Source organism: Bufo bufo, chromosome 4 (assembly GCF_905171765.1).
Source record: "Bufo bufo chromosome 4, aBufBuf1.1, whole genome shotgun sequence".
In the NCBI taxonomy this organism is placed as follows: Eukaryota; Metazoa; Chordata; class Amphibia; order Anura; family Bufonidae; genus Bufo; species Bufo bufo.
Window position 1 is genome coordinate 296,572,444 of NC_053392.1, and position 24,351 is coordinate 296,596,794.

The 24,351-nt window shown below is 43.1% G+C and overlaps 1 protein-coding gene across 2 annotated transcripts in view; it reads left to right on the forward strand.

Annotated features, from left to right (window-relative positions):
• The window catches only part of DOP1A (DOP1 leucine zipper like protein A), a 102,498-nt gene that overhangs the window by 20,426 nt on the left and 57,721 nt on the right, over window positions 1-24,351 (forward strand). Inside the window, exons 7-14 of one of the 2 annotated variants that reach the window (XM_040428696.1) lie at window positions 1,752-1,851; window positions 9,018-9,127; window positions 10,449-10,557; window positions 11,507-11,627; window positions 12,814-12,933; window positions 13,319-13,433; window positions 19,661-19,690; window positions 22,771-23,004. In XM_040428696.1, the coding sequence (XP_040284630.1) occupies window positions 1,752-1,851; window positions 9,018-9,127; window positions 10,449-10,557; window positions 11,507-11,627; window positions 12,814-12,933; window positions 13,319-13,433; window positions 19,661-19,690; window positions 22,771-23,004 (939 nt within the window). The remainder of the gene's footprint in view (window positions 1-1,751; window positions 1,852-9,017; window positions 9,128-10,448; window positions 10,558-11,506; window positions 11,628-12,813; window positions 12,934-13,318; window positions 13,434-19,660; window positions 19,691-22,770; window positions 23,005-24,351) is intronic. The other variant, XM_040428697.1, reaches the window with a different exon arrangement.

A 24,351-nucleotide genomic window follows, 5' to 3' on the forward strand; every position in this document is an offset into this window, starting at 1 on the left:
TCTTACAGGGGGCCGTGATCAGCACAATTAACCCCTTCAGGTGCGGCACCTGAAAGGGTTAATTGTACTATCATATCCCCCTGTAAGAGATCAGGCAGACCCCCCCCCCCCCCCCCCCCCCCCCCAGTTTGAATATCATTGGTGGCCAGTGCGGCGCCCCCCCCCCTCCCTCTATTGTAATAATTCGTTGGTGGCACAGTGTGCGCCCCCCCCCCCCTCCCTCTATTGTAATAATTCGTTGGTGGCACAGTGTGCGCCCCCCATCGCCCCCCCCTCCCTCTATAGCATTAACAACATTGGTAGCCAGTGTGCGGCCTCCCATCTCCCCCCCCCCATCATTGGTGGCAGCGGAGTTCCGATCGGAGTCCCAGTTTAATCGCTGGGGCTCCGATCGGTAACCATGGCAACCAGGACGCTACTACAGTCCTGGTTGCCATAGTTACTTAGCAATAGTACAATAGTAGAAGATTCATACTTACCTGCTGCTGCGATGTTCGTGTCCGGCCGGGAGCTCCACCTACTGGTAAGTGACAGCCTCAGGTCTGTGCGGCGCATTGCTAAATGAACTGTCACTTACCAATAGGAGGAGCTCCCGGCCGGACACAGACATCGCAGCTCCCAGGTAAGTATGAATCTTTTACTATTGTACTATTGCTAGTAACCCGCTGCCACCAATGATCGGGGGGGGGGGGAGAGAGATGGGAGGCCGCACACTGGCCACCAATGTTGTTAATGCTATAGAGGGAGGGGGGGCCGATGGGGGGCGCACACTGTGCCACCAACGAATTATTACAATAGAGGGAGGAAGGGGGGGGGGGCCGCACTGGCCAGCAATGATATTCAAACTCTTACAGGGGGATATGATAGTACAATTAACCCCTTCAGGTGCGGCACTTGAGGGGTTAATTGTGCTGATCACGGCCCCCTGTAAGAGATCGGATGCTGCTAGGCAGCAGGGGGCAGTCATGTACACAGTTTGTAGTATATTCTAACTAGAAGCGTCCCCATCACCATGGGAACGCCTCTGTGTTAGAATATACTGTCGGAAATGAGGTTTCACGATCTAACTCATATCCGACAGTATATTCTAACATAGAGGCGTTCCCATGGTGATGGGGACGCTTCAAGTTAAAATATACCATCGGATTGGAGAAAACTCTGATCCGATGGTATAAAAGGGACTCCAGACTTTACATTGAAAGTCAATGGGGACGGATCCGTTTGAAATGGCACCATATTGTGTCAACGTCAAACGGATCCGTCCCCATTGACTTGCATTGTAATTCAGGACGGATCCGTTTGGCTCCGCACGGCCAGGCGGACACCAAAACGACTTTTTTTTCATGTCCGTGGATCCTCCAAAAATCAAGGAAGACCCACGGACGAAAAAACGGTCACGGATCACGGGAAAACGGAACCCCGTTTTGCGGACCGCAAAAAAATACGGTCGTGTGCATGAGGCCTTACTTGGGGGCGCCGGGGTGAATATATGATGTGGGATTGCATTGGGCTCTGCTTTCACTTGGCTTATAATGGGGTCCATCAGGTTTTTAGAATTTTGATATTTTCAGCTGTTTTCTCACCATCACAGTCTGTTTTTCTTGCTGTAAAAACGAAAGACTGGCAAAAGCGGCAGTGTGAACACAGCCTTAGACTTACTATTTTGACCTTATCTATAGAAAACAGAAATTATTACCAGGAATGTAAGTGATCCAACTTGTAACCGTTTCTTGTAACCTGTTCCTTCCCAGGCAACCCGTCCAGACATGATTCGTATCCTGTCGGCTGCTCTGCGTGTGGTCTTACGGAGAGATATGTCGTTGAATCGAAGGCTCTATGCCTGGCTGCTAGGTGAGTGGGTGGCCTTCTGATTACTTATCATGGAGAGCGGCAGCAGTAAAGATCCAACTGTGTAATCATCCTGTTGTAGCATGTTTTTGCAATGAGGCGTAAAAATGTGTGCCTCATCTGTATGGTAAAACGGGTTTCATACAGGCAGTGGCTCAGGACAATTATTGGGGAGACGTTTATACCAACACTTGTTCCTGATAATTGCCCTATGTAGTATGCCGTCGATCACCTAAAGACTGTGACTGCATCTTTCATGTGACGCCAAAATTCATTATTTGTGGGCAGTACATGTGTTGCCAAGTGAATGTGTGGGGATGAGCGATTGTAGAAACAATTATTTCTTCCCTTACCAAGGGGATGATTGCTTCATGTAAATGCAGCTTTATGGTGCATTCACACATCCGTATGTATTTTTCAGTCCGCAAAAAATACGAATAACGTCCATGTGACTTCCGTGTTGCATCCGTTTTTTTTGGCAGACCCATTGTAGCAATGCCTATTCTTGTCCGCAAAACGGACAGCAATAGGACATGTTCTATCTTTTTTGTGGGACTGCGGAACAGATATATACGGATGTGTCCAACACATGATGTGCCGACCTCATTGACTTGAACGAGTCTGCATCCAATCCTCAAAAAATGTGGATAGGATGTGGACCAGAAGTATGGTCATGTGAATAGGGCTTTACTAAGACTGATCAGGAATGTCGCTCCGTGCATCGGCCCATGTAAAAGGCCGTTTAGATTGATGACCCTTTCATCTCGGTATCTATGTTGGACAAAGGTAACATAGCTTTACCCTAAGTTCACACTTGCGCGTTTTACAGCGCGTTACTACGCGCTGTAAAACGCTCAACAAGGAGAAACCAATGCTTCCCTATGGGAATGGTTCTCACCTGGGCGTTTTACAGCGCGTACGATCGCGCTGTAAAGCGCCCGACGCTCAAAAAAGTTCTTGAGCTTCTTTGGGGCGTTTTGTCGCGCATTCCCGTACATAGACTTTCGGGAACGCGCGACAATGGGCGTTCGCTTGTCTCTGTATGCGCGATTGTAAATGCCGGTACAAACGCGCATACAGAGCGCTCCATCGCGAACGCTCAGGTCTGAACCCAGGGTCAGTAGTTGCTTATCTAGGATTTGTGATTTAAATTATCTCATTAAATCAATTAAAGGGAACCTGTCACCAGGATTTTGTGTATAGAGCTGAGGACATGGGTTGCTAGATGGCCGCTAGCACATCCACAATACCCAGTCCCCATAGCTCTGTGTGCTTTTATTGTGTAAAAAAACCGATTTGATACATATGCAAATTAACCTGAGATGAAAATATGACTCTCTGGTCACACAAGGAAGATATGACTCTTTTATGTTAATTTGCATATGTATCAAATAGTGTTTTTTACACAATAAAAGCACACAGAGCTATGGGGACTGAGTATTGCGGATGTGCTAGTGGGCATCTAGCAACCCATGTCCTCAGCTCTATACACAAAATCCCGGTGACAGGTTTCCTTTAAAGAGGACCTTTAACTTGTAAAAACAATGTGAACTAAGTATGCTGTCATATAGAGCGGCGCCCGGGGATCTCACTGCACTTACTATTATCCCCGGGCGCCGCTCCGTTCTCCCGCTATGCCCTCCTGTAACTTTGCTCTGTAAGTTATAGTAGGCGGTGTCTTCCCTTGTCCTGTGGGCGTCTCCTTCGCCTAGGCTGCAGCACTGGCCAATAGCAGCGCACAGCTCACAGCCTGGGAGGTTTTTGTCTGGGAGGCTGATTTGTACAAAGCAACTGAGGGAACACAATAATGGTCCATTCACACGTCCGTAATTTGGGTCCGCATTTGTTCTGCAATTTGCGGACCCATTCACTTTCAATGGGGCTGTAACGGATGCATTTTCGGGATCCACATACGTTTTTTCGGGATTCTTTTTTTTTTTTCGGGATCCGCAATTCCGTTCCTGAAAAAATAGAACATGTCCTATTCTTGTCCGCAATTGCGGACCAGAAAAGGCATTTTCTATTATAGTGTCTGTGATGTGCGGTCCGCAAATTGCGGATCACACATTGCAGGTGTCCGTGTTTTGCGGATCCGCAAAACACTTATGGACGTGTGAATGGACCCTAAGGGTGGTATAACACTGCCCAATGTATGTACGGGCAGTGCGAGCTCCAACAGATGACAAAACATCCATCGGTGCTTAATTGCGCCGGCCTGATTACACAGTGAGATGTGCTGCCAATAAATCGGGCATCTTTCGTCCTGATGAAAGAGGCCCAGCAGCCGATGAACGAGCGTTTGTTCATTCTTCGGTTGTTTTTCTGACTGCTTGATACACGAGCCATTTATCGGGAAAGAGCATTCCGAGCATTCCCATGAACGCTTGTTCCCAATAATTGGACGATTATCTTTGTAACATTTTCTTTTTATTGAAAGTTTTTCATATATCAGGCATAATCATTTCTTATGACAAAATACATTTCATTTCAACTGTATGCATAAAACAACAGACATTGTATCGTTAATTAACAATCTAGAAAGGACCGTAGTCTTTATTAACAAACTTAGAGTCTGAGAATTAAATTGGACGATTATCTTGCGGTCTAATAGGGGCTTATGTAAACCATATAAGAAAAGCAGCGTCTTAACAGTCTAGCCTGTGCAATGAAAGCAAGTAACTGGCTATGTCCTGGAGGAAAACAGTGACACGTTTACTTCATACTGGTCACAGGCATCAATCCTAACTTCCACATCCAACCAAGATGAATAGTGATCAGCAAAGACTGATAAGTGGCTGCCAAGCAGAGTGGATGAAAATCAATGATATAAAAAAATTTAAAAAAATGTTTAAAAAAAAAAAAAAAAGAAATCTGATTTTTTTTATTTTATTTAAATCTGATATTTTTTTTTTAGATAAAATGCTTTTTGAGGAAAATATATTACCATCCAAAGGTTATTCCATCATGAAATAAAGATTAGTCTTTTAATTATGTAGAATAAGGCTGTACGTGGACTCCCATATTGTTGAATGGATTAGGCAGTGGCTGAGGGACAGACAACAGAGGGTTGTAGTCAATGGAGTATATTCAGTCCATAGTCTTGTTACCAGTGGGGTACCTCAGGGATCTGTTCTGGGACCCATATTGTTTAATATCTTTATCAGCGAAATTGCAGAAGGCCTCGATGGTAAGGTGTGTCTTTTTGCTGATGACACAAAGATTTGTAACTGGGTTGATATTCCTGGAGGGATACACCAAATGGAAAAGGATTTAGGAAAACTAGAGGAATGGTCAAAAATCTGGCAACTAAAATTTAATGTTGATAAGTGCAAGATAATGCACCTGGGGCGTAAAAACCCAAGAGCAGAATATACAATCAGTGATACAGTCCTAACCTCAGTATCTGAGGAAAGGGATTTAGGGGTCATTATTTCAGAAGACTTAAAGGTAGGCAGACAATGTCATAGAGCAGCAGGAAATGCTAGCAGAATGCTTGGGTGTATAGGGAGAGGCATTACCAGTAGAAAGAGGGAGGTGCTCATGCCGCTCTACAGAGCACTAGTGAGACCTCATTTGGAGTATTGTGCTCAGTACTGGAGACCATATCTCCAGAAGGATATTGATACTTTGGAGAGAGTTCAGAGAAGAGCTACTAAACTAGTACATGGATTGCAGGACAAAACTTACCAGGAAAGGTTAAAGGACCTTAACATGTATAGCTTGGAAGAAAGACGAGACAGAGGGGATATGATAGAAACTTTTAAATACATAAAGGGAATCAACAAGGTAAAAGAGGAGAGAATATTTAAAAGAAGAAGAACTTCCACAAGAGGACATAGTTTTAAATTAGAGGGGCAAAGGTTTAAAAGTAATATTAGGAAGTATTACTTTACTGAGAGAGTAGTGGATGCATGGAATAGCCTTACTGCTGAAGTGGTAGCTGCAAATACAGTGAAGGAGTTTAAGCATGCATGGGATAGGCATAAGGCCATCCTTCATATAAGATAGGGCCAGGGGCTATTCATAGTATTCAGTATATTGGGCAGACTAGATGGGCCAAATGGTTCTTATACCGACACATTCTAGGTTTCTATATGTGTAATTTTTTTGGTAAATAAATTCTATTAATCCATTCACAATGTCATGCTCTTCCAGAGGTTTTTGTAAGTTTATTGGGCAGTTTCTCTGCCTACAAGATATTATCACAGATGCTTGGTTTACTTTTGCAGTTCTCAAAACTGAATTTGACTCAGCAGAGATCACATGCCTCTTCTTCACAGCAAAAATGTTATAACATGAACAGATTTGAGAAAAATACCTTAATCCTAACTTCTACAAATCTATGAATGCAGGATCAAACTAATATGAAAAGTTGTTATTCTAAAAATCTTCATCTACTTGCATATTATAAGTTATACCAGCAAGAATTAGTCTTTATGTAGAAAACTATGATTTAAATCAAGCCTTACTGACTAGTGATTTAAATCGTAATTTTAATCATTTTGATTTGAATCAAATCCACCCTGCTGCCACGCACCTCTGACCTTGCTTGTTTACAAGGAAATCAAATTAAAGGGGTTCTCCAGGTAGCAATCATCGGGGTAAAATGGCTGCCGTCCTATTAGTACACAAAAAACCTGGCCTAATCAGACAGGAGCACAAGTTTCTTCACAACAATGAGCTAAAAAGCTGTCTCGTCCTCCTCTGCTCTACTTGTCAGGGGTTATTATCCTGAATACAGCTAATAAGATCTCCAGCTGAATCTTTGTAGGAATGGAGTTCATGAGGAGACATTAAGTACATGATGCAGACCCGTACATACAGCCGACTGAATGAGCCCTAAGACACATGAAAGCCTGCCTGGAGTTTGCAAAAAAAGCACCTAAATGACTCTCCGACTGTGAGAAACAAGATTCGCTGGTCTAATGAAACCAAGATTGAACTTTTTGGTCTCAATTCGAAGTGTCATGTCTGGAGGAAACCAAGCACTGCTTATCACCTGCCCAATACCATCCCTACAGTGAAGTATGGTGGTGGCAACATCATGATGTGGGGGTGTTTTTCAGCAGCTGGGACCGGGAGACTGGTCAGAGTTGAGTGAAGGCTGAATGGAGCAAAGTGCAGAGATATTCTTAATGAAAACCTTATCCAGAGTGCTCAGGACCTCATATTGGGCTGAAGGTTTACCTTCCAACAAGGCAATGACCCAAGCAAACAGCCAAGACAACACAGTAGTGGCTTATGGACAATTCTGTGAATGGCTGTCAGTGGTCCAGCCAGAGCCCTGACTTGAACCCAACTGAACATCTCTGGAGAAACCTGAAAATGGCTGTCCACCAACGGTCCTCATCCAAGCTGACTGAGCTTGAGAGGATCTGCAGAGAAGGTTGGCAAAAAATCCCCAAATCCATGTGTGCAAACCTTGTGGCATCATACCTAAGAAGACTAGAGGCTGTAATCACTGCCAAAGGTGCTTCAACTAAATACAGAGTCTGAATACTTATGTCAATGCAAGATTTTAGTTTTGACTTTTCAATAAATTAGTCAAGATTTTGAACATTGAGGGTCATTTGCTATCAGATATATGCAACTTATCCCTGCTCACGCCCGGTCTAAAAAGGGGGGCGTGGCATGGCTCGTCTCATTTATCATTTTCTACGCCTGTTTTAGGCCTTAAAAAATGTTCTAAATCTATGGAAGCAAGGAAGCTGGCGTAGACTAAGGGTCCATTCACACGTCCGTAATTTGGGTCCGCATTCGTTCCGCAATTTGCGGACCCATTCACTTTCAATGGGGCTGGACCGGATGCAAATCCACATTTCCTGGATCCGCATCCGTTTTTTCGGGATCCGCAATTTCGTTCCTGGAAAAAATAGAACATGTCCTATTCTTGTCCGCAATTGTGGACCAGAAAAGCCATTTTCTATTATAGTGTCTGTGATGTGCGGATTCGCAAATTGCGGATCGCACATTGCAGGTGTCCGTGTTTTGCGGATCCGCAAAACACTTATGGACGTGTGAATGGACCCTTAAACTGATGGTGGATGCTTTGAAGTTATGTAGAGGCCACCACAGAGGTTATTAAGACCAGCGTCTTTTAGACGTCTGTCTTAATAAATTACACCCGTTGTTTTTACTTTCTTATTATAAGGTATTGAGTGAAGAATGATGGAGGAATAAACTTTTTTTTATTTTGGCACAAGGCCACAACATAAGAAAATGTGAAAAAAGTGAAAGGGTCTGAAGACTTTCCGAATGCGCTGTATGTCCATGGTTGGTTTACCTGTATGCTTCAGGGTGAATTATGACATTTGAAGATGTCAACTGTGCCAAGAAAAATGTCTTTGTATAATTTCAGGCAATATTAAAGGGGTTTTCCGGGTTCAGCGCTGAACCCGGACATGCCTCCATTTTCACCCAGGCAGCCCCCCTGATGTTAGCATCGATGCGCTCCCTTGCCCTGCGCTAGATCGCACCTGGCACGGGCTCTTTTGTTTGCAATAACACACTGCCGGGCGGAAACTTCCGCCCAGCAGTGTGTTCAGTGACGTCACCGGCTCTGATGGGCATGCTTTAGCGCTGCCCTAGATGTTTTACAGGCTAGGGCAGCGCTAAAGCCCGCCCATCAGTGCCGGTGACGTCACCGGGCTTCCTGGCAGCCCCATGGAGAGCCCAGTTCGTCACCGGAACTCTTGAAAATGCCTTTGCCCTGCGCGATTTAGCGCATGGCAAAGGAGAGCATCGGAGCATGAACTGCTCCAATGCTCAAGTCAGGGGGGGTGCCGGGGTGAAAATGGAGGGATGACTGGGTTCAGCTCTGAACCCGGACAACCCCTTTAATTTTTATTATTATAGATTATTTTCAACGGTATGTTAACCCCTTTGTAGCCCCTATCCTCTTGACAAGTGCACCAGCTAGTGCTAAATTGCTTGGCTTGATGTCTAAGATAATGCCACACTTCTCACTGGTCACTGTACAGATGAGAAGAGCATTAGATGAATATTCAGAAGATATATAAGCCCTCTGTTAATGACTATTCTTGTGCTCTCTCTCCTGCTGTCACTTTGGGGACCATTCGGTGAGTTAACAGTGATTATGTATATTCTCTTCTTGACATAACACCCGAGATACCTTGATTTGATTTCTTACTGCATGTATTTCTTCTTAGGATTTGATAACAATGGGGCCATTATAGGACCAAGGAGTACAAGACAAAGCAATCCAGAGGAACATGCTTCTCACTACTTCAACACATTCTCTAAGGATCTCTTAGTGCAGGTGTGTTTTCTTATAGTCAAAAAATTATGTGGACAAAAAAAAAGATCTTTACTAAGTAGGCCATTTAAGATTCTGTTAACATTTGTGCTCATAACGGAGAGCACAACACTATGATGGACTCCAACAGACCCCATAGACTAACCGTTTTGTCAATGATGTTACTTGTCTCATCCATGCTGTTCTTGCCGTTGAATCTGATGGAATTGCAAACAGAGCCTTCAATGCAGATGTGAATACAGCCTTTTAACATTGGACCGTATAGCTCATATAGGTGTGTAGTACATTAAATCCATTATTGTTCATATGCTTAAAGGGGTTGTCCAACTTCAAAGTGCGTATTAAATAATCAAGTATATATACGTATACAGGAAAGGGTGCCATGGTGTCTGCTAGTACTACCCTTGTCACTTGTGTCTCTGCTCTCACTAACACAATAGATTACATGGTAACAATTTATAGTTTGCTCATTGCAGTGGTCTGATTGACTGACTAAAAATGAGCATAGTAAGGGCTCATTCAGATGACCGTATATTTGTGTCCGCATCCGTAGCGCAATTTTGCAGAACATATCTGGACCCATTTATTTCAATGCGACTACAGAAGATGCGGCAGCACACCATGTTCCGTTCCGCGGCCCCGCAAATGTCCTATTCTTGTCCGCAAAATGCGGAACTCGCGTGGCCGGTATCCGTGTTTTGCGGATCCGCATTTTGCAGACCGCAAAACAGATATAGTCGTCTGTATGAGCCCTAAAGCAGATCTGTCACTGTAATATGCTGTACTGCCTGCTGCTCATCCCGCTATTTACAGCAGTCCCATTGAAAATGAATGAAGCAGTAATGCGCATGCCCGATCTGCAGCTCCATCAGCCTGGGGGAATGGGACCCCCCATTCTCAGAAATAGGGGGGGTCCCAGCAGTTGGAGCTCCACTAATGAGTTAATTATCCCTTATCCTCTGGCTCTTGGATAACATGCAGTCTTGGCACAACCCTTTTAGCTAACTCGTTTTCTAGACAAGTGAGCCTTCGATGACCTGTCACTTCACTGTTCATTATTTGCTGGCTAGAACATACTTATGTCAGTGCTATGGCTTTGGACTAGTAAATGTTTGATAGGTGGAACTACTTACATGGTTACATCCTGCACTTAAAAAAAATAAAAAATCCATTTATTTTTATCACTGAAAAGTGCCCACAATTTCATTTCTGTGCCTCTGTTGCCCTAAAGGAGGTATTATAAAAGGTGTCCAAAAAGTCTGCAATGCAAAAAATGATATGGTAGCATGCGTGCCAGTACATCTTTGTTTTTCTTTTTTTGTAGGCGATGGTGGGAATTTTACAGGGAAAAGAGCCGAGTAGAGAGAGTTCACTAATGCAAGACCTAAAGCCATTCCGCATCCTTATAAGTTTACTGGACAAACCTGAACTTGGTATTATTCTTTTCCTTTATGTTTAATGAAGTTGGCGGAAACTTTCCATTCAATGTTCCGTTCATGTAGTTCCTGCTGGTACAACAGCTGTGCCTGTGCCGCACTCCAAACTAAGTTCCAACCCAATCCCTGTCATTGAACCCCCTAAAGCACCGTAATCGGGGTGGATGGCAGTGTGGGCAAATGGAAGAGTTTCCCTTTGTCCAATCCCGGTCAGCTCCAGGCAATGCGATCGCTGAGGCTGATGGGGAGGTTGTGACAACCCTGGCCCTAATTAATAGCAAAAAAAAAACCACAGGGCTGTCTAGTAATTGTGTCTGAATGGCCGTCGGCCAAAGATTGTCCCCCATACACATACATGTTCAGTTCGGCGTGTATTCAATGGGAATTTAGGAGAAAGCTGTTGTCAGTGGTTTATCTCTTGGGAGAATAAAAGGATCATATGAAAATAATGGCTTTCTCTCCCCCAACATCATCTGTCAGAGGAGAGTCAGGAGCTCCACATACACATTAGGCTGTCGGTAGAACCCGTGGTTCTTGGTGGGTTCAGCTGACAATACACTATTGTTTGTGTAGGCCTTTATGACATACCTTAGGTGTGCCTAACCGATACCAGGAAGCAGTGTACTGTCCTATACTTGCCTTGACCTGTACAATATAGTTATACCGTGTATTAATACTATTGGTGAACACTGTAAAAAATGAAGGCCTTCTTGGTTTTAAAGCATATTATATGTTCTGTCCCTCTATTTGTTTGGCCCTTTTGTTCCAAAACGTGTTCTACAGCTTCAAAGCCAGTATCTATGGGTAATGCAGATTCAGTGATGAGCGCGTTCTGATCTGTGAATGCCCCAGAGGAGTAATCCAGCATTTCTCCTGTAATACTCAGCGTACCCTCTGATGTACTGTACAAGTTCCTGGCATTGTATCATTGTTGTATTTGTTCCAGGGCCTGCCATTCTGGAAGATGTGCTAATCGAAGTGTTCAAGACATTATATACACAGTGCAAAGCAGAGCTGGATCTTCAGACACAAACCCCTTTCAGCAAGGACCCTGCACAACTGAGCAGGTAACCGATATGGGTGGGGAATCATGGAGATCGGTGTCACAGTCAGTCTGAAGTTGCGTTATTATAGTCTGACCTCTTTGGTGAGCAATGACTTTTGAGGTTAAAGTCCACAATTTAAAAGAGCATCTAACAATAGACTGAAGCTGGACATACTCGTTAGATTAATGCTGACTTAACCCACCGATTTCAGCAGGACCAGAAAATCATCTAGTGTGAATGGATGGCCTTCCAACTCTCCCATGATGGAGGTTGTTGAGAGAGAAGGATATGGCAGTTGGGTTAAAAGGGGTGTTCCCGTCAGGACATTTCTGGCATATTCACTCCAGTGTACCACAGCCACATAGCTAGAGCACATTGCACACCAGTACCCGATTCCATCAACTGGGCACACAAATTGCACAGCTCACACAGGGATTGTTGGCACTTCATTTTCATAAAAAAATTGCCAAAAAGCAATCAAATGTGTACATGAAAATCTTTCACCACCCATATGTTAGGCCTTCCTATCTCATGGTTACAGTGAACGCGGCCGGAGCTAGTCCATTGGAGATGCTGCTGGCCATGCCATACATTTTTGATAGGTACACGTCTCACCTTTGGGACCCACTAGTGTCCTTTGTCATGTTCCTCCATGAATGGAAAGGAGATCCCGTTTGCTTGGCTCTCTCCATTCACAACTAAGGCGCTTCTGAAAATAGCTGAGCACACTACTGTGGATATGCTATAAATGTCCATGTGGGACAGCCCTTTAAACGTGTCCGATCCTATTGTTCTCAGGGGAGATGAGCTGCAGTCAGAGGTTTCTGGCAGGGGTTACACCACATTTAGAACACCTACCTATGATGGCTAACCTCCGGCACTCCAGCTGTGGTAAGACTACAACTCCCAAGATGTACAATTGCTTGGCTGTTCTCAGAACTTCACAGAAATGAATGGAGCATGCTGGGAGTCGTAGTTTCACCACAGCTGGAGTGCCTGAGGTTAGTCATCACTGCATGCTCGGCTGAGCTGGGTGTGCATGTATACATGTAGGACAGAAAGGAAGACCTGTATCACCTGTCAGCTTAACCTTCTAATGTACCATGCTAGCACCTATTACATGACGCCCCAAACCCCTGATCCTACATAATTTATATATTTTTTTTGTAAAATAAATGAATCCTAACCATTTATTTGTTCTGTTAAGTAAACTGCGGGAGAACAAGAGGACGGCAGAGCTCATTAAAACAGCCAACCTTTTATTTAACTCCTTTGAGCCGTATTACATGTGGGATTACATTGCACGTTGGTTTGAAGAATGCTGCAGGTAAGTCTTTTATTGAACACAGCTCCGCCACTTTATTTGACTTTTTATTCAATATCGCTTAGGCTGTACAAATGATTTCTTACAGCTCAATGGGGTTTGGTCCTTTAGGCAGTTCAGCTGTGGCGCCGACAAACCGTTGATATTTTCCTTCCTCTTTGTCTAGCTTTTTTTTCAAATGTCATGTCTTTGTAGGACATACGGTCCCATGTAATGTATTTTATTTTCATAAAAGTTCATTTTTCAATATCTAACTGAATTGCACCTTAAACTTTTTATAGTGTAGTCTGAGCTGTGAAAAAGTCACACACATGTAAATGACATTTACTTTCTGTCAAAGAAGAATGGGTACGTATGGGCTGATTTGTTTTTGTATTGTTTCTTTTAGGCGGGCGCTACATGCCAGGCTTCAGTCTTCATCTAGTGACGGCAGTAGTCAGCCAGAGTTACCACTTATCAGTTTCTGCTTGCTGGTGGATTTCCTGCTAGACATTGTGTCTTTGGTAAGAATGTCTATATTTTCTACATAAAGGGGAATAGGGTAATTGATGTCACTCTGCACCATGACCTTACCTTCGTATAAAAGACTTTATGCAGGTAATGCAGAATGCCTGAAGAAGGAACTGTCCCTTTTTGAAAGAATTTCTTTTTAGAGAGAGCCCCTCACCTATCCTGACATGTCTTAGTAATTACTTGAATTCCCCATGAAATAACGTTTCTGGAGCACCTTTTCTTATAACTGTGTTGTGCGCTTCTTCTATTTCTCCTCCAGTTGGTAATGCCCATTTGTCAATTTATTTATAATTTGGTAGGAGGAATTACAGAGGGATGGCACAACATAAAGTTCTATGAAAAGATGCTCCAGGACTGTTAGATTTTATAAATACAATTATTTCTTTAGACATGTCCAAAGTAGAAAGGATCCTGGGATTCAACAGATTGAAGGAAAACATCAGTTATCCCATCTCATGAACATTACATGCAACATATGGACCATCATAGGGGTCTTTTTAAGCATGGTAAACTCCTGACCATTAGATGCCAGATTTAATACTGTCTACTTAAAGGGATTTTTCCTCTGGATAGGTCATCAGTATCTGATCCGTGGGACTCCAACACCCAGACACTCCTTTGATCAGCCATTGGAGAAGTCATTGGCACTTACAGTAGCACCACAGCCTTCTCACTGCTTTCCCTAGGTCGTGACATCACGTTTATTGGTCCCATAGCCTGGACGCAGCGCATCCTTTTATAGTAGTGAATAGGGCTGAGCTGCGATACCAAACACAGGCGCTATACAATGTACAGTGCTGTGCTTGGTGAGCAGGGAGAAGGCCACGATGCTACTGCGAGCGCCGGTGCCTTCTCAAACAGCTGATCTCACCACGCAACCAAAAAAAAACACTTTTCGTCTGCTACTGGGCAAAAAACATTTGTCCTATACTAAATCGAGTGTGCGGATTGCAAATCCGAAGTCAGAATTGTTGTAACACGTCACAAAATTTCGCTATACATAAGTATCCCTAAATGAATTAAGCACTTGGAAAGCATTGAATAATTTTTATTATTTTCCTTTATGGAAGGGGAATGTACAGGCCACCTACTAGCTACTATTATTAAGACCCAATCGGGCCCATCTTGTGTATTGGGAATCACTAATAAAATGGGCGTACAGGTATCGGGAGATGATAACATAATGAACATATTCCATGAGCACTATGCAGATGTCTATAAGTCCAGACTAGGGATTGACTGTAGTGACAGAGAGCAATACCTGCATACTATCCAGATGCCCAGCCTGTCTGATGATCAGAGGTTATTACTTGATGGGGACATTCATTTGGAAGAGATGGTATTGGCGGTGCAGTCGCTTCCTAACGGAAAAGCATCGGGGGAGATGATTTGCCTGGGGAATTCTACAAAAAACATCAAGAAGTTTTGCTCCCCCATCTCCTACAGGCGTTTAATGAATCTTATAGGACAGGTATTTTACCTAGCTCTATGAGAGAAGCATTGGTGGTGGTGATCCCTAAACCAGATAAGGATCCCAATATGGTAGATTCATAGAGACCCATCTCACACTTAACAGTAGATATAAAAGTGTTGGCCAAGGTACTTGCTAATAGGCTCCTGAATGTTATCTCCCACATTATACATGAAGATCAGTGCGGGTTTATGCCAGGAAAATCCACGTCATTAAACCTTAGGCGTCTGTTCCTCAATATTCAGATGAGGGGAACAGAATGGGATGTGGGATGCCCTGCAGTGGTCTCTTTAGACGCTGCAAAGGCCTTTGATAGTGTTGAATGGGAATACTTATGGGCGGTTATGGCAAAACTAGGATTCGGCCCTGGATACATTAATTGGGTAAAATTGCTCTATAGTCAACCGAGAGCTAGGCTGCGAATAAATAGTAAGCTATCCCCAACGATGACACTGGAGAGAGGCACCAGGCAGGGATGCCCTTTGTCACCCCTCCTGTTTGCCATTGCTATAGAGCCCCTGGCTTGTATTTTGCGTTCTACGCCACTGATTCGAGGTCTGGAGAGGGAGACGGTGGAGGAAAGAGTCTCGCGATATGCGGATGATATGTTATTATATGTGGGTGATCTGACATCATCAATAGATCCCGTTTATCGTTAATCTCAGACTTTGGAAAACAGTCTGGTTTATTAATCAATTGGAATAAGTCAGTTATGTCCCCTCTTCCAGAATCTCTTTGCTTAGATCATGTTAACCTGAAAGTGGTCTCCTCCTTTAAATATCTTGGAGTCACTATTTCAGTACAGCCCCGATCTTATGTAGCGAATAACCTAGTACCACTAATGGACAGATTTAAACAGAAAGCGGTCACCTGGCATAAGCTTCCATTGTCAATGATAGGTAGAGGTAATCTTCTTAAGATGATATGGATGCCGCAGTTGCTCTACATATTGCATAACTCACCAGTATGGATTCCCATGCATTATTATTATAAGTTACAGAGAATATTTAGATCCTTGTTATGGAAAAATAAAAATAGTAGAATCCGATATGACACATTACAGCGTGGTAAAGAAGCGGGGGGACTGGCGTTACCTAACCCCTTTATATATTTCTTAGCAGCTCAGTTGCAACACCTTAAGGGCTGGGGGTCCCTGAGAGAGATGGGAAGATGTGGAGAATTGGTGAAGTGGGCATCTGGGGTCTGCCAGCCTATTTCGATTATGGAGAAAGATTTACCTGACTCCCAGTAGTAGGATTAATGAGGAGGGTCTGGGGAAAAGTTAGGGAAATTCTGGGTGTTCAGGAACTATTGGACCTGTCTCCTGTTTGGAATAACCCTCATTTAATAGAATTGTCCAAACTGCAGGGATTTTCTGATTGGGAACATAAAGGACTATGGAATTTAGGTCAACTATATTCACAAGGTATCCTAAAACAATTTGCACAACTTTGCACTAAATATGGCCTAGTGTCTACCCATTTCTATAAATACCTTCAGTTAAAGCACGCTATCAGATCGCAGGATAAAGTGCGCCCCCTACAATTTGTATCACATCTCATGCTTAAAAAACTGACAGAACCAGGTCCTGTAAAATGAGCTATTTCGGATGCTTATAATACTTTGCTATATGAGCAGCTGAAAAAATATCCGCTCAAAGTTAAGTTGAAGTGGGAGAGGGATGTGGGCCCCATCTCAGACAGCCAATGGGAAGAAGTCCTTTCACAGATTCCTACTCTAACCCCTAGCGAAGAGGCTAGACTGTCTCAACTCTATATGATACATAGGGTATATAGAACGCCAATCTTCTTATGGAAGGTGGGATATAGATCTGACTCCAAGTGTCCGAATGTGGGGAAGAAGGGGCCGGATTGCTCCATATGCTGTGGAATTGCAGTGCGCTACAGGGCTATTGGACAGATATAATCAATTTATTAAACAAAATTGATAGCGCTAATTATAAACTGGATCCTAGGTTTTGCTTGCTTGGTATGTTAGATTCGGATAACTTGTCACCAAATGTTACAATAGGAATCAACAGAATCTTATATCAGGCACGCAAAACCCTAGCTGCTAAATGGATACAGCCGCTTCCCCCAAGCATATCGGAATTCATTACCAGAATGAATACAGTCATAAGATTGGAAAGAGGAGTATACATGAAGCGTAATTGCATGACGAAATTTGATACCGTTTGGGGCCCCTGGATTGACAGATCTGGAGTTTGTAGTACATGGTTATCTAGTCTGAGGATCTTCTCGGGCTAGCCCGGGAGGGGAGAGATGGGGCTGATTGTGTTTATTTAAGCTTAGTGTGCTGAAGCTTTATAGTGCATAGGTGATGTCATGGTCTGTCACTAAAACAAATAGGTCTTACAGTGCGGGGGGAGGGGGAGGGGAGTTTGGTTGTTGGGATCTTTATGTTAAGGATCCTGTTTATCGACTATCCTGTTTTGTACAATGAGTATTTTTGCACTATGTTGAACATAATATATGACACAAGAATTTTGTAAGATGATATTGTTTATTTTTACAAAATAATAATAAAAATGTATCTGATTTAAAAAAAAAAATGTAAAGTTTTTGCAAATATAAAAAAATTGAATTTAATTATAGGTTCATATCACCAAAAAAATAAACATCATAGCCATCGCCGCGTGCGAAAATGCCCATACTATTAAAATATAACAATATTAATGGCATACGGAAAAAAATAAAAACAGGCAATTTGCAATTTTTTGTCACTTCAACTACCCAATAATTTTTTGTAAAATTTGTATAGGGGGTCACTCAATATTTAGGCAAACACACGATAGGTAAGTATCTACATAAATTTTTATAGGCTTAAAAATAAACACGCTACAATATTACATATAAAACATCTCATAAAATACAATTAAAAAATATATAAATACCGCACCAAAAATCGCACCAAAAATCATTGGCACTAAAAACCTGAAGTTCAATAGCGCTCAAATCCCTGAGAGGGGCTGTTTTTGAATGGCACTGGAACCCTTAAAGAGGCTGTTTGGCCGTAACTGTTATCGGATAGCTCCAAACTCTATATTCCAGAGTCAGTTATGGTTATGAATTCCACAGTTGTTGGAGAGTCATTAATATATCCACATTATAACAGTATTTGGATTTGTATTTATATAGGGTACTTTACCGCTCCTGTAGTCGGTCCGCTTATACACCAAGATTTTCAAGTGAAGTGCTCTATTGTGAGCTGCAAGGACCTGTGAGTAGAGTCTGTATGTGAAGTTCCCCACGCTCCTGGATATTTGCTGTAGCGGTGCCGCTTAGTATTACCGCTCTGACCTTCCAGGACCTGTGTGGCGTCCCACGTGGTTTGCTGGGCGGTCAGGTGATCTGTAGTTCCAGGCGGGGTTTTCAAATTTCTTTAGCGTAGATGGTTTATTCCATAGTTGCTTTGAATCCAGGTGTCGAAATGCGATTGTAGATGCTTCTTCTTAGTAATCCCTCACTGTCATTTACCAAACGCGTTTCGGGGTAAAGAGACCCCTTCCTCAGTGGTTACCACTGCGATTTTTGGTGCGGTATTTTATATATTATTTATATATTTTTTAATTGTATTTTATGAGATGTTTTATATGTTATATTGTAGCGTGTTTATTTTTAAGCCTATAAAATTTATGTGGATACTTGCCTATCGTGTGTTTGCCTAAATATTGAGTGACCCCCTATCCAAATTTTACACTTATTTCTGTACACCAGCATTTGGGAGTGCTGAGGGGTAGTGCACCATTCCAGAAGTGGTACAGTGAGAGAGCCACCATTTCTTTTCCAATTTTACCCAATAATTTTTTGAGTGATCAAAAAAGTGATCAAAAGTCTTACACACTTTAAATTGGTATCACTGAAAAGAACAGATCGTCCCGCAAAAAATTTTCCCTCACACAGCCCTCACACCTTTTTCCTCAAAGGTTTTAATAATTTTTTCCAGTATTAAAACTGTGGTATCGTTGTAACCGTACTGACCTGGAGAATTAAGATAACAGGTCAATTTTACCGCATAGTGTACAGTGTAAAAAATGAAAACCTTTATCCGAATTGCGGTTTTTCCCAATTCTACCCCATTTGGAATTTTGTTTCCTGCTTCCTACTACATGGTATGCAACCGTAAATGGTGCCATTAGAAAGTACAACTTGTCCTGCAAAAAAAAAAGACCTCATAAGGCTATGTGAGTGGAAAAATAAAAAAGTTAGGACTATGGGAAGGCGGGGAGTGAAAAACGAAAACGCAAAAATGGAAAATCCCCGAGGCCTTAAGGGGTAAAATCTAGACGTGTCAGGCAAATTCCGAGTTCACAGTTGTAATCAGCGTGCTCATTTTAGTATAAATCACATGCTTTTCTCTCAGATCTGTGGAGGTGCCAGGAGTCGGACCCCACTACCCATCTAGATGATAGGTCATCAGTAAATATATCCCCGAAACCCCTTTTAAACCATTTGGGATGACCAAGGAAAACCAATTGCAATTGACCCATTGACTGTCATTTGTAAGACATGTAGTGTTAAACTTTATGGAAAACTGCCAAAAGCCACCCATTGCCTGGCAGCAGTCACCAGTCTTGAATGCAGATGGTATTGCTGGGGGACGTCTTGTGTTCCTGCTGTGTTATAATGTGCAATGAAACCACACTATATTCTGTCTGCATTGTGCAATGTATTAACCTGAACTTACTCTTTCCATTCTTTAAATCTTTTGTTTTCCTTTCCCAAGCCTACTAGAAGTATGAGAGTGATATGTCAGGTACTGTATGACGCCTTGTTTTCCTTCTTTCCTTCCTACCTGTGCAGACATCAGCCCATCTGTACCTGTGCCTATATTTTATATACATTTGTGATGATGTCTTCAGTACTCGGCAACTTTGCTTCAGTCTTAAATGGACTATAGGGGGCTTCCTTAGAGTAGGTCAGAAATATCAGGATCTCCATGATCAGGAGCCATGGCTCCCAGGCCAGCGCTTGATCCCTTTCCTTGTCTACCAGACACAACTGCATACATTTTGGAGCACCTCTGTCTGGTACTTTAACACGTGAATGGGACTAAACTGTAATACCAGGCATAGGAAAAACACCACAGTGAAGCAGCATTCATCTGGTCCCCTTTAGCCAGCAGATCGGTGAGGGTTGGAACCCTACCTCTGTGATATTGATGGACTAGCCACCATTAAAGTCCCAGTGCACCTTTAAGGGTATAACGCTCAGTTGTTTGGCTGGTGATTTTGTTATTGTAATTTCTTATCCATCAGCTATGGATAAAATCTAAGTATTAGTAAATCAGAAGTGGGAACGAAACTCACACTTAATAGCATTTTTCTATCCCACTGCGAACTAAGTATTTGCAAAATTGAAAACTGGAGCTGCTCCCATATTGTCACTTCTCCAGTGGTTTCTCAGCAGCTGACGACAAGCTGTCACTTTGTTTGTGACACTATGTGAAAGTGACATTTGTTTGAAAAAGGTGCTAAGAAGTTATTTCAGAACTGGCACAGCAGATGCTGGGGATCAAAATGGTTAAACTGAAATTCCCAACGACATCTGTGGAACTGGGGCCTCTGTGAACCCATCACGACTAGATCCGGTGGCCTTAGGCTACTATGAAATTGCCTTTGTCTAGAGTTGTCAGGGAATGAGCTTTGCATCCAACCAGTTAAAATGGGACATAACTGATCGTTCATGTGTATTGCAGATACCAAGCGGAGCCTATGCTGTGGTAATAATGCCATAAAACATGATTGGTGCTGATTTTCATTATGTGCATTGGTTACTGGTTAGCTTAAAGTCTCAAGCAGCAATTCACATGGACAATATTTGCAATTTTGTCAATACCTTGGTGTATTCTTCCTCGACAACCTGAAAAAGACTGCGGGAAGCTGGCACATACAGTGGGGGAAATAATTATTTGACCCCTCACTGATTTTGTAAGTTTGTCCAATGACAAAGAAATGAAAAGTCTCAGAACAGTATCATTTCAATGGTAGGTTTATTGTAACAGTGGCAGATAGCACATCAAAAGGAAAATCGAAAAAATAACTTTAAATAAAAGATAGCAACTGATTTGCATTTCATTGAGTGAAATAAGTATTTGAACCCCTACCAACCATTAAGAGTTCTGGCTCCCACAGAGTGGTTAGACACTTCTACTCAATTAGTCACCCTCATTAAGGACACCTGTCTTAACTAGTCACCTGTATAAAAGACACCTGTCCACAGAATCAATCAATCAAGCAGACTCCAAACTCTCCAACATGGGAAAGACCAAAGAGCTGTCCAAGGATGTCAGAGACAAAATTGTAGACCTGCACAAGGCTGGAATGGGCTACAAAACCATTAGCAAGAAGCTGGGAGAGAAGGTGACAACTGTTGGTGCGATTGTTCGAAAATGGAAGGAGCACAAAATGACCATCAATCGACCTCGCTCTGGGGCTCCACGCAAGATCTCACCTCGTGGGGTGTCAATGGTTCTGAGAAAGGTGAAAAAGCATCCTAGAACTACACGGGAGGAGTTAGTTAATGACCTCAAATTAGCAGGGACCACAGTCACCAAGAAAACCATTGGAAACACATTACACCGCAATGGATTAAAATCCTGCAGGGCTCGCAAGGTCCCCCTGCTCAGGAAGGCACATGTGCAGGCCCGTCTGAAGTTTGCCAATGAACACCTGAATGATTCAGAGAGTGACTGGGAGAAGGTGCTGTGGTCTGATGAGATCAAAATAGAGCTCTTTGGCATTAACTCAACTCGCTGTGTTTGGAGGAAGAAAAATGCTGCCTATGACCCCCAAAACACCGTCCCCACCGTCAAGCATGGGGGTGGAAACATTTTGCTTTGGGGGTGTTTTTCTGCTAAGGGCACAGGACAACTTATTCGCATAAACGGGAAAATGGACGGAGCCATGTATCGTGAAATCCTGAGCGACAACCTCCTTCCCTCTGCCAGGAAACTGAAAATGGGTCGTGGATGGGTGTTCCAGCACGACAATGACCCAAAACATACAGCAAAGGCAACAAAGGAGTGGCTCAAGAAGAAGCACATTAAGGTCATGGAGTGGCCTAGTCAGTCTCCGGACCTTAATCCAATCGAAAACCTATGGAGGGAGCTCAAGCTCAGAGTTGCACAGAGACAGCCTCGAAACCTTAGGGATTTAGAGATGATCTGCAAAGAGGAGTGGACCAACATTCCTCCTAAAATGTGCGCAAACTTGGTCATCAATTACAAGAAACGTTTGACCTCTGTGCTTGCAAACAAGGGTTTTTCCACCAAGTATTAAGTCTTTTTTTGTTAGAGGGTTCAAATACTTATTTCACTCAATGAAATGCAAATCAGTTGCTATCTTTTATTTAAAGTTATTTTTTCGATTTTCCTTTTGATGTGCTATCTGCCACTGTTACAATAAACCTACCATTGAAATGATACTGTTCTGAGACTTTTCATTTCTTTGTCATTGGACAAACTTACAAAATCAGTGAGGGGTCAAATAATTATTTCCCCCACTGTATATTGGATGGTATCATGCCATGGATCGAAAGCATTACGCTAGGTCCTACAAGGTAAAGCCCTACAAATATCAGACAGATATTGTCCATTTGGAACTGCATTGAAGACTTCATTGCTGCAAGGCGCCATGGAAGGGATAGTCAGCGGTTACTGCAGTATTGTGCCTAAAGGGTTTATCAAATAGGTTATTATAGTGTTTGATAGTAAGCTCTCTGAAAAAGAGATGTTTGAGACTTTTGTTTTTGAGGTTCCTAAATCTGCTCATTAGAATGTAACTTGCTGAAAATCCATGTAACCATCAGTCCCATCTTTTTAATTTTCCTTCTCAGGAGACTTATATCGAAATTCAGACTGAACATCTGCCTCAGCTGCTCCTCCGAATGATTTCTGCACTAACCAGCCACCTCCAATCTCTGGACCTCAAAGAGCTGACCAATTCACTAAGGCTTTGCTCAAAAATCCTCAGCAAAGTGCAACCTCCGCTTGTGTCCGCAGGCACCGGGGGCACATTCCAGCTTCCCAGTGGGCAAAATGGCTGCAGTAAAGACAAGGAGGATAGGAAGGTAAGGCTTGTGTTCTGCATAAAGAGCATATACTGCTTCTAATGCTGTATTCAAGGGCTTGTTTTCCGTTAAATGAAAATTCAAGTAGCCCCTGTAAATGATCTAAAAGGACAGCTTAAAGGGAACCTGTCATGTTGAACTTGGTGTTTGAGTTGCAGGCAGCATGTTATAGAGCAGGAGGAGATGAGCAGATTAATATATAGTTTTATGGGAAAAGATTCAGTAAAAACTAGATTTTTGTACTCCCCGTAAAATCTGTTTCTCATCCGTTTCATTGGGGGACACGAGCATTGACCATGGGTATAGCTGTAATCTCCTCTCTCTTCAGCTATATCCTTCCTACAGGGACTAAGCTAAATCAGTTTAGTGCAAAAGCAGTAGTAGAAGCCAGACATAAGAAAATTACATTATGTACAAACCCAGAACCAAAAATGCCCATAAACAAAAGAATGGGTGGCAGCTGTCCCCCCCCAATGAACGGAAGAGAAACAGATTTTACGGTAAGTACAAAAATCTAGTTTTCTCATCCGTCTTATTGGGGGACACAGGCTTTGACGATGGGACATTTACAGAGCAGTCCCTGAGGGTGGGCTTAACTACAACCTCCCTGCCAATCAGAGAACCGCTGTCTGCAAAACTCTACTCCCCAAAGAAGCATCACAAGATGCAAAAGTGTAAAACTTGGAAAAAGTATGCAAAGACGACCAGGTCGCCGCCTTGCACACCTGAAGGGCCGAAGCCTCGTGATGCACCGCCCAAGAGGCCCCCACTGCCCGAGCCGAATGAGCAGTCACCCGGAAGGGCGGGGACCCGGACCTTAACGCCATACGCTTCCACAATAGCCAAACAAATCCATCGGGAAATGGAAGTCTTTGACGCTGCCAGCCCTTGTCTCGGTCCCTCTGGAATCACGAACAGGGAATCCATTCGCCGGAAAGATGCTGTCTGGGACATATAGACTTGAACGGCTCGTACCAAATCCAGAGTATGGGAGCGACTGTTCTCGAGGATGAGACGGGTCCGGACAAAATGAAGGGAGAATAATCTCCTCATTTAGATGGAATGTCGACACAACCTTCGGGAAGAAGGAGTGCACAGGGCGAAGGACCACCTTTATCCTGATGGAGGATCAGGAAGGGTGACCGACATGACAGAGCCGCGAGTTCCGACACTCTACAGACAGCGACAGCGCAGCGACACCTGCTGCAAAGGCTGAAACTGAGAAGATTGGAGAGCATTGAGCACTAGATTAGGATCCCAAGGATCCAACAGAGGACAGAAAGGGGGCGCAGCATGCGCCACCCTCTGCAGAAAGGTCAGAACCGCCGAAAGCGAAGCTAAATTTTG